The sequence below is a fragment of the Pituophis catenifer genome, unplaced genomic scaffold (genome assembly GCF_029215685.1).
Source record: "Pituophis catenifer annectens isolate HBS135680 unplaced genomic scaffold, rPitCat1.0.hap2 SCAF_15, whole genome shotgun sequence".
Lineage (NCBI taxonomy): Eukaryota > Metazoa > Chordata > Lepidosauria > Squamata > Colubridae > Pituophis > Pituophis catenifer.
Window position 1 is genome coordinate 6,200,339 of NW_027256895.1, and position 11,125 is coordinate 6,211,463.

Sequence of the window (11,125 nt, forward strand, 5' to 3'; positions counted from 1 at the left end):
TTAATTCCTCTTTATCAGTTGCTCCCTGTGGTTGAGGTCAGGCCGCAAAACAATGATGTAGCATTTTGGTAGGAATATACATCCCAGTAAAGCAGCACTGGAGGCCAAGATGGAGAAGACCTCCACAGCTACCATGGCTTTTCCTTTTGTGCTCAGATAGGCTGGAAAGAAGGAGATCCACACACTGCAAAAGGCCAACATGCTGAAGGTGATGAACTTGGTTTCATTAAAAGTGTCAGGTAATTTACGGGCAAGAAAAGCCACAATAAAGCTGGCGATGGCCAAGATACCCATGTAGCCTAAGACACAGTAGAAAAAGAAAGCTGATCCCTCATTGCACTGTAAAATCATTTCCTGGAGCTCTGAGTGCATGTCCAATTCAGGGAATGGAGGTGATGTTGACAACCAAAGTATACAAACACATACTTGTAAGAGAGAACAGGAAACAACAAGAGAAAAAGCCAATCTTTTCCCCACCCATCTCCTCATCAGAGATCCTGGTTTAGTGGCCAAGAAAGCCACAACCACAGTGATGGTTTTGGCTAGTACACTAGAAATGGCCACTGAGAAGGTGATGCCAAAAGTTGGTTGCCGGAGAAGGCAGGTCAGCTTGCTAGGTTGGCTGAGGAAAAACAAAGAGGAGAGAAAGCAGAGCAGAAGAGAGACAAGGAGGGCGTAGGTGAGGGACCGGTTGTTAGCTTTGACAATGGGAGTATCCCTGTGCTTGATAAATGTTCCAAGTATCCAAGATGTCATGAAGAAGAAACAAAGAGCTGCGGAGACCAAGCTAATTCCTAAGGGTTCTTTGAAATTTAGAAAGACCAGCAGTTTCAGGATACATCCTTTCTTTCCTTTATTTGGAAAATGATCTTCTGAACATTCAAAACAGTCATCCATATCTGGAAATAAAAGCCACTGAATTTATCACCTATCCATTTCATATTTTTGAAAGACATAGCCTGAGTGGATGCCAGTTCTTAATGTGGTTTCGAATAGCTAGGTTAGCAGAAGCTGGGACAAGTTACAGGAGGTCACCTGGTTACGCGGCGCTAGGGATTCGTACCACTGAACTGCTGACCTTTCGATCGACAAGCTCAGCATCTTAGTCACTGAGCCACCACTTAATTAATCATACATTAATTCAGCCCAAAAGAACAGATCAAGGAATTTCTCAGTTAAGCCCATGCTCATAGATTCAAATAGAAACATAGAAACTGATGGCAGAAAAAGCCCCTCCTTTTTCTTCATAAGGATCAAATATTTTACCCTTGTCTTTTTCCATTACACTTTTTCTTTAATCCTGAATCTACTCTGCTGGTCCTATAATAGGCTGGTCATCTCCCATTCATAAATTTGTTAGATCAGACATTGCTTCGCTGGAGTTATTACGAGGTTGAGGCCCAACACACAATCCAGGAATCAACATCACAACACCAGCTTTTAATCATAGCCAATGAAAATTCATATGCCCACCTAGCACCCAAAGTTCATTAAGACAATGGATGACCATCAGCATTTGCAATATTTGTTACTGTTGCAAAAACACAGAAAACATAGGGGCCAGAAGACCAATGCAAAGGAGAATGCAAGTGTGAACAAGAGCAACTTCCACTAATAAACTAATAATCACAGGGTTCTGTGATGAAATGAGATCTGCCTGACTGACCTCTGACTCTCTCCCTCTCCCTCTCCCTCCCTCTCTCCAACTCCCTCTCTTCCTTTCTCTTTCTCTCTCACTCTCTCTTTATCTCTCTCTCTCTTTCTCTCCCTCCCTCTACCTCTCCCTCTCTCTCTCTCCCTCTCTCTCTCCAGCTCCATCTCTACTTCTACCTCTCTATTTCTATCTCTACCACTCTCTCTCTCTCAATCTCTCTCATTCTATCATTTATCATCTCTCTCTCTCTCTCTCTCCATCTATCTATATCTTCTATCTATCTATCTATCTATCTATCTATCTATCTATCTATCTATCTATTAATCTATTAATCTTGTCATCATTCCTATCACCCATCTCCTCCCACTTATGACTGTATGAGTGTAACCTCATTGCTGGTATCCTTATGATTTATATTGACTGTTTCCTAATATAATTTGATTGCTTATTTTTACCCTATGACTATCATTACGTGTTGTACCTTATGATTCTTGACAAATGTATCTTTTCTTCTATGTACACTAATAGCATATGCACCAGGACAAGTTCCTTGTGTGTCCAATCACACTTGGCCAATAAATAATTCTATAATTCTATAATAATTCTATAATATCTATAATAATTCTATAATTCTATAATAATTCTATAATAATTCTAAATTCTATTATTCTATAATTCTATCTGTATCTGTATATCTATTAATGATCCTGCAATTCTTTGCTTTGGGATAGGGTCGGGGCAACTGACTGAAGCTGGATGCCCTTCCTGACACCTAACTTGGAGTTCACAGCAGACAATTACTCATTGTGCCAGAGAGAAAAATATCTGCTTTTATCTATCATCAAAGGCTCCTGATTAGGAGGTGAGGGCGATCATGCTGCTCTTTTGAACACTAAATAATGAATGTTTAATTTATGAAATAACAACGGGTTGAAGAAAAATATACAGTGAAACTGATAACCTACCAGTTTGATTAGAAATCTTTCCTTCTGGGCATGGAACACAGTCATAGCAACAGAACTGACTGCCTTCAGCCCCTCTCTTCCAGTATCCAGGGGAGCAATGGTCATTACACTGAGAAAATGGAATAACCTGGTAGTAAACATAAAAGATTTTGGAAAGGAAAAACTTTAAGCAGTTCATAATGTTCTCATTTATGGAAGCGGGAAGAATATTTTAATACCTAAAAGTGTATTATAAAGGTTTCCCTCTCCAGTGACGTCTGACTCTTGGGCACAGTGCTCATCTCCATTTTTTTGGCCAAGGGATCCAACATTGTCTGAAGATATTTTCCATGGACATGTGGCCAGCATGGCTATATGCCAAAGGCACAAGGAACATTGTTACCTTCCCACCAAAGTGCTGCCTATTAATCTACTAACGTTTGCATGCTTTTGAATTAGGTAGGCGGGAGCTGAGGCAGGAATGGGAGCTCAAACTATTGCATGGCACTCATGTCACAAACCCGTCAGTGTCTGTAACCACTGAGCCATTGCATATTTATACTATCCATTAAAATGTTGACATTACATGGATGCGCAAAGGGCATGTTTGGAGAATGGCAGGGTGAATAAAGAAATATATGTGATTACAGTATTATGGAAACAGTGTGACTCCTGTGATTTCAAATGGAAATGCAACTCAGCTATGAATACCTGTCTTTTAAATTGTAATGTCATTTTATCAATTTGATGAAAGCTTGATCATCGACAATGTTTCTACAGAAGATAGCATTTCAAAAATCACACATTAGATTTGTAAAGAGATTGTGTTCAATATTGGATCATAATGGATCAAGGAGGAGTTGATCAAACAAGAGCACACCTGGTTAAAAGCGGGGTGCCACACTATGAGCTCTTCATCAATGATTAATTTGTTCGCATTGGGAATATGAGGATCCATCTTTCCAACTCTAACTCTCTGAAAGGATCTGTTTGGAAAAGTGATCAAGTTGGTGATGTCAAATCCACCTGTTACTTCCCCTTTCTCATTCAGGAACACTCTCTCCCCAGCTGAATTGTTGAAAGAAATGCCTTGAAGAAATGAATGGAGCTACTTGAAAGAGAATGGACGAGAGAGAGAGAGAGAGAGAGAGAGAGAGAGAGAGAGAGGGAGGGAGGGAGGGAGAAGGAGAGAGAGGGAGGGGAGGAGAAGAGAGGAGAGGAGAGGAGAGGAGAGGAGAGGAGAGGAGAGGAGAGGAGAGGAGAGGAGAGGAGAGGGAGTTCAAAGGATAATAATGAAAAAGTGGCCAGTATATTTAAATATCACTTATTCATTCTTCCCATTGTTCTCACAAGTGTGAAATAAGTACACTTAGAATATAGATAATCTATATATCAGAGAAAGACACAGAACTGTTCTAGTATTAATTTAATGTTACTTCCAGGGGAAAAAACATAACAACAGCAGTTAACAAATCAAAATCAAAACAAGGTATTGACATTACACAAGTTGGTTCAGATATGATTTATATTCATTAGCTAAACAACTAGACAATCAAATTTCGACCATACTTAAACTCATCCTACATTGTTTGTTCTTCATTAGTAAAAGGGTGTTTGACATCCTGAGACCTGGCAAATTTCAGTTAGCCAGATTTTATATTCTGATACTCAATTGTTTTGTGTGTATGTGAGAGAGAGAGGGGGGGGGGGAGGGAGAGAGAGAGAGAGAGAGAGAGATTGTGTGTGTGTGTGTGTGTGTGTGTGTGTGTGTGTGTGTGTGTATCTTACAAACTATTCTAAAAATACGAGTTCCAGGTATATTAGTAAAGAAAGAAGCAGAGATACTGCGAACTCCAGAACTTAAAGTTTTAAAATTTTAAAAGAATTAAAATTTTATTTTATTAAGCTTTTGTCAGTCATCTGCTGACATCATCAGAGTATTAAACTACCATTACAGAGATATCTGCCTTTATATGCCATTAATCAATTTAGCCCTTGCTAATCCTGTAATCGGCCCTTCCAGCTGTCTCCCAGTTGGAATCAGCTGTGTTGTTTTTGCTGCCATCATGTTTGCTGCCCTAGTTTGCTTATCAGTGGGGGATGATGTTAGCCTGTCAGCCATTGCAATTTGCTGCCTTGTCTGTGACCTCGTGGTCGGCCAGGTATGTTTCTCATTGATCCTATCTGTTACAGTTTGAGACAGCCCTGCTGGGTTGCTCTGTGTTTGGTCAGGACTAACTATGCCTTCACAGGCTGAGTCTGCATGCCCAGAGGTGGGGGGTGGGTGCCTCTGCTCCCTGATGGAAAGGCACCTCTGCTCCTCCTGCAGGGTCTTTCCTGGTGTCTCAAAGCCTGGTAGGCCGGTGGCAGTTCAATATGCCTGTTGATGGAATTGTTATTGCAGAACCAGGCTTCTTTTAGTAGGTGTCCTCCTTTGGTCCTATCATGGGCAATAACCTCAGCTTCTTGAAAATCAAATGTATGGTTGTGCTCCTTCATATGCGTCCAGATCTGGGAGCGCTGTTCCTTGCGTCGGGCAGCCAGTTCCTGTTCGTGTACTCTGGTCTGTAACTGCTTGGCCATTTCTCCTACATAATTGCTTGCACAATAACTACAGTTGATGCGGTAAACTGTTGAAGATGTCTCCTCCTTGGATAATGCTTCTTTTGGGGGCATCACTCTCATTCTTAGTGTTTGGTCTGGCTTATGCGCCACTTTGACTCCATGTGCCGAGAGGATGCATGCAGCGGTTTCAGATACCCCATGTACATATGGGAGTACCCTCCACGCAGCAGTTCCACTGGCACCTTCAATAGGCTGCAGAACCCTAGGTGTAGTACACCTTCGCATAAAGTCCATTGAGTATCCATTGAGCTTGCAGATCTAATAAAGATATGCCCGCTCCTTGGCTTTAGCTGCTGGAGTACTACCTCTGAGGTTTATTCAACTGCCTAACATGCAGGAAGCCCAATTTCGAATCCGAATAAGGGTATGGCTAGCTGATGAGAGCTAATTAGCTTGAAATAGATCTATACTAGTTTCCCTTTATTTCTTTATCAGCAAAATATAAATTTGATATAAAATGGTTTGTCGTGAATGCGATTGCTTGAGGGCTCCTGGATTGGAGCTGAAAAACAAAAGGGAGCAGAATGCCCTCTCCCACATGTTGGGGTAGACCAGGTGTCTCGATAGAAAAACACTTTATATATATATACATATATATACATATATATACATATATATTGTATTTCCCCCAAAATAAGACACTGTCTTATATTCTTTTGAACCCTGAAATAAGCCAAGGAAAAATAGAATTTTGGATAGCAATTGCATTTAGTCTTATATACTGCTTCACAGTGCTTTACTGCCCTCTCTAAGCATTTTACAGCATTTGCCCCCAACAATCTCGGTCTTGATTTTACAATTCTCAGAAGGATGGAAGATTGAGTCAAATCTTGAGCCAGTGGGCATCAAACTGCCAAACTACTGGCAACCAACAGCCAGTACAAGGAGCCTGCAGTACTGCTTTCTAACCACTGTGCCACCATGGCTCTGCTGAGAATCATTATTCACAAGCTAATAAGAAAAGTGAAATGTCTACATTTCAGAAAATTTGTGGGGGGCGGGGCACAGAAAGAAAGACTGCCTTCAGACACAATGCAATTGAATTCTCCTTATAAATCGGTTGGATAAATTCACAAGGCAGGTCAATTCTATGCGGAGGTGAAAAGTTATATATATACAATGAAAATTGATACATACATTAAATCCCATTAACTATACTGAAATTAGAAAAGACATGATTTAAGTTTATCCTCTTATTTTATAAAAGAATAGCTTTATTGCCTCAGTCTCTCTATTGAGTTGAAGCCATAGACCAGGGTAAATAAGCTATATTAGATTGTGGAGGATTGTGGATAATCATTGAAATACATGATAGGTGTGGCATGGAAAGATTACCTGCCAGGGCAGCAGATTTGCAAATTCAACCCTTTCCATCTTTCTTGGTTGGGATTTTGATCTCACTGCCTCATGCAAAGAATGTGCCACTGCATAAACAGCATTGTAGATACTGTAGCTTTGGCCAGTCATCTGAAACTCAAACAGAGGTGCAGGCACATTCTCCAAATTCTCTTCCCCACTACAAGTTTCACTGATCAATGAAGGTAAGTCTGCCTTTGAAAAAAAACAGTCAAACAATTGCTCCCAAACCTCTTGGAGAAATGCATCTTTGTGGGTTGAAGGCTTGATGACTTGAAGAAATTCTTTAAAGCCTTGAACTTCTCTTGAATGCACAATAAAGGAAAGAGCCCCATGGAACAACTGGAGATCCCAACTCCTTTGAAATCCCATCAGGATGAAATCAATTGGATTCATTAGGATCCAAACCTTCCTAAATGATGCACTCTCTTTATTTTGAGGATCACGTAGAAACATGATAGTTCTGAGCCACACTATTGTGATGGATTCTCCGTGGAGAAGAAAAACATTCACTTTTTGATCTTCCAGTTTCTCAGAAATAATTGAGATTGAATTAGACAATTCGGGCATATCTGCCAAGTCGAGATATTGTGGAATTTTTTGTGCGAAAGCTAAACAGACCCCGTTCTGTGAAAGCAACAGCTGCAATTTCTGAAAAAAACATTCTTCCTTATTTTCAAAAGCAAAGACTCCAATCCACGTCCATCCAAAATGGAGAAGAAGTTTTATAAATCCAGGGTATTGATGCTCCTCTTTTTGGACCATGTAATAAAGTGGAAATAACTCAGTAATCTGAAAGTCTTCTTGGGCAAAGGAACCATAAGTCAACTAAAGAAATGAAAAAGAGAAATTCGTTCTTCATGAAAATCATGGGACAAATGTGAAGACTGCTTGTTAGAAATTTAATGAAGATCTCCCTGTATTGAACATTTGTCCAATTCTATTTAGATTATGACAATCCTGATAAAAAAGAGAAGCAACTAAAATTCATTGATGAAATATTTTGTCATCTGAAATTTAACTAGATTACAACCATACTGTTTCCTAATACAGAGTTCCAGTATGTTCATTCCCTTAGAACTTGCTAAATATCTGAGCTTGTGAACTCTTCTCAGCCCACAGAAAGGATTCTGAAGACATAGACTTACTGGATATTACCTTCTTCCCTTATTTGTAGCAGATAAAAAAAAAAGACTTATATATGGAAGACTATGCCAATGACATTCTGGAGGAATAGAAAGAGTTAACCATCTCTTCATTTGCTACAATTATTATGGAGATCTCCAAAAAGTACCACACAGCCTCAATCCTTCAACCAATTCCGTGCGAATCAGTTGAGTGTTAAATTCAACTATTACTATCAAACCCAACCAAAATATACCAAGGGGAGTTGTAACCTACTGTCGGGTAGCTTGATGGAATCTGGAGTTGAGTTGAGGGCATCAGAGAAAATGCTGATAGCTTTGATTTCAGGAAGTGGCTGAAAGGAGATCCTCCCTAAAACCATGAGATATGATAGCAGTGTTCCAATATTTGAGGGGCTCCTACAAAGACGAGGGGGTCAAACTATTTTCAAAAGCATTAGAAGGCAACATGAGAAACACTGGATGGAAACTAACCAAGGAAAGAAGAAACCTAGAACTAAGGAGAAATGTCCTATCTGTAAAAACAATCAACCAATGGAACAACTTGACATCAGATGATGTGGGTGCTCCATCACTGGAGGCTTTCAAAAATAGACTGGATATTTATCGAAAATGATAAATAGTGTCCTGCTCGAAGAGGGGTTTGAACTAGAATACCCCCAAAATACCTTCCCAACTCTATTATTCTATGTTCTATGTTCTGTGTTCTATGTGTTAGCTGGCCTTTTCTACCCTCCTCTTGTCACAGCTCCAGATAGTGGTCAAATCATCAGGTTACTCTCTCAATTAAGATACACTTTGTACCGTAATTTACAATTTAAATTTATTTTTTCTAATCTATCATTGTAATAAAAGATTTAGGTTCTCTTGACTGATTATTTTGAGCCAACATTTTGAGTTGTGGGAACAATTGCAGAAGGGAGAGCAAAGAGTATAAAATTGAAATCTGCAAAAAGGCATGGCAAAATACTAACTACCCTATAACACCAATCGGTCAACAATTGCTAAGAAAAACAGTTGAGTTTTATATTAAGCTACTTTTATCATACACCAAGCAAATTGTAGTAAGAAGAGTTGTAACCTGTTGCTGTATGGAAGTCAAAACACATGCATGATTGTAATGAAAGATTTGATTTAATTGAGCCAGTCTATTGAGTTGTGGGAAAAACAGATGAGAGGTGATAAAAGTGTATTTAATTGAATTTCTGGAGAAACGTATGGCAAGCAACTAGCATCTACTATCAATTACAAAAGACTTTTCTCTCTCACTCCACCCCAAACTACCTGTGGAATTTTGTAGACATGTACACTTTCTGCCATAAAGGATGATGTATCAGGACTTAGTCCCCCAATGATGGCCATGAGAGTCTTCTGGCTATCACATTTGTAATTAGGGAGAAATTGCTGTGTTTTGAAAAGCAGGTCCAGGGTGGTGCGATAGGTCATCATTGGGTTGTAGTAACTATCACAGATGTGGAACCCGAGAGTGACGTTAGGTAAGATCTGGGAGTCCTCATTGATCTCCTTCACTGCAAAGGCCAAGGCGAGGGCATGCTGGTAGAATTTGGTTATTGCACTGCAAATAGGTTAAACACCCCCATTGACCAAAATGAGTTGACAATTCTTTTATTGTGAAAGCATTGATATATGAGTAACAACCATTTCTGTCTCTGTGGTCAGTGAGAAGATGAGAGTCTTTGTAAAACACACAATAATTTGTATAGTTTTCAACCCCATACAGCATTTCCATGACTTGCAAGAAATAAGTATAGAACAAAATCGTGATTTTCTTTTCAAACTATCACATGTATTTCTATCAGTTTGGCACAAAATAGAATACCACCAGCAAATATCACTCTTTTAATCTATATAAATTATGGAAGAAGTGACTGCACAGACTGCATAATTTTAATTATCTTACACTCCCTAAAAGTTCTCCAAAAGACTTCCTGCAGAATACGTTCATACATTTCATGATTAAAATTTTAATACAATGAAAATGATTTGTTTTCCCACAATCAGATAATTTTGAAAGACAAGGAAGCAAGAGTAAATTTATATTTAAAAAAAAAACATGCATTTATTCTCAAAGAGCTATTAGTTATGTAAGCTATTTTGGGAGTCTGGCTAAGTTTAGAAAATGAATGGAAAGAAAAAGAAATCCTTACAGTGGTAAATCATAACCTTTAAGAGGTGGCTGCTTTTTAAATTCAATTCCTAAAGCGTTGTGAATTATCTGAGACACCATCCCACCCACAATGAGGTCACCAGGCTGGTACCACTCATGGGGAATCGGGAAAGCATCAGTCGCAGGGCAGCTCAGAGTAACTGCTTTCTGCACCAAGAGCATCAGAAGGAACAACATCTTCAGGCATTTGTCATAGGGAAAATATTTGTGTTTCCTGTCCATAAGGAAGTTTGTATTTCAGTGGTTCATTCAATGATTGAGCCAAGGTTGATATCTGACAATGCACCTAATCAGAAATCCCATCATTTTCTATTTGTGTGCAAATTTCTATACTGACTATGACTCGGATTGAACAGATGTTCTGGAAAAGAAGAAAGGAGGGAGGAAACTTGTAGCAATGAATCTGACGGAGCCATAATTATCCCTTTGTGCCAAACTCCCTGGGGTTCAAGATTTTCTTTATAACCAGATTGATACCTTAATTGTTGCTGAATTTAAATACCTTTATGTGCAGTCCTTGATGTTTTGGCCTAGCTAAAAAAAAAATACGGCGATTCCTGTAGGAGATAATCATTTTGTTTTTGTGAGAGAATAGGGAGTTCAACTGATGTTTCAACTTTGTTTAAATGAGCAAATGCTAACAAAAGAAATCGAAGGGACATTGGCGATTGAAAATAGCCTTAAGTGTTGAAGGTCATGTTCATTCCTTACAATGGAACAGAGTTCCCATTTTCCATATAAAATGAATAGAATTGTTCAGTAGAGAAGAGGAAATATTTTTTTACATGTTAAGGTCTGACGAAAAAGCCAAACATTTCTTTGGAGGTTTAATCCACATTTTCATTCAAAGAATGTTGAAGAATGAAACAATAATAACATTTACAGGTGAAACTCGAAAAATTAGAATATCGTGCAAAAGTTCATTTATTTCAGTAATGCAAGTTAAAAGGTGAAACAAATATATGAGATAGACTCATTACATGCAAAGCAAGATAGTTCAAGCCTTGATTTGTCATAATTTTGATGATTATGGCTTACAACTCATGAAAACCCCAAATTCACAATCTCAGAAAATTAGAATATTACATGAAATCAATAAAACAAGGATTGTACATAGAACAATATCGGACCTCTGAAAAGTATAAGAATGCATATGTACTCAGTACTTGGTTTGGGCCCCTTTTGCATCAATTACTGCCTCAATGCGGCGTGG

At 38.9% G+C, this 11,125-nt stretch overlaps 1 protein-coding gene across 1 annotated transcript; it reads right to left on the reverse strand.

The window, feature by feature from the left end:
• Positions 1-7,344, reverse strand: LOC139324799 (vomeronasal type-2 receptor 26-like). Its single transcript, XM_070954547.1, has 4 exons — positions 6,559-7,344; positions 3,479-3,706; positions 2,620-2,746; positions 1-899 (listed from the first exon to the last, which is right to left on the reverse strand). Exons 1-4 carry the CDS (start codon positions 7,342-7,344, stop codon positions 1-3), a joined length of 2,040 nt encoding a protein of 679 aa, XP_070810648.1.
• Between the last annotated feature and the right edge of the window lie 3,781 nt (positions 7,345-11,125).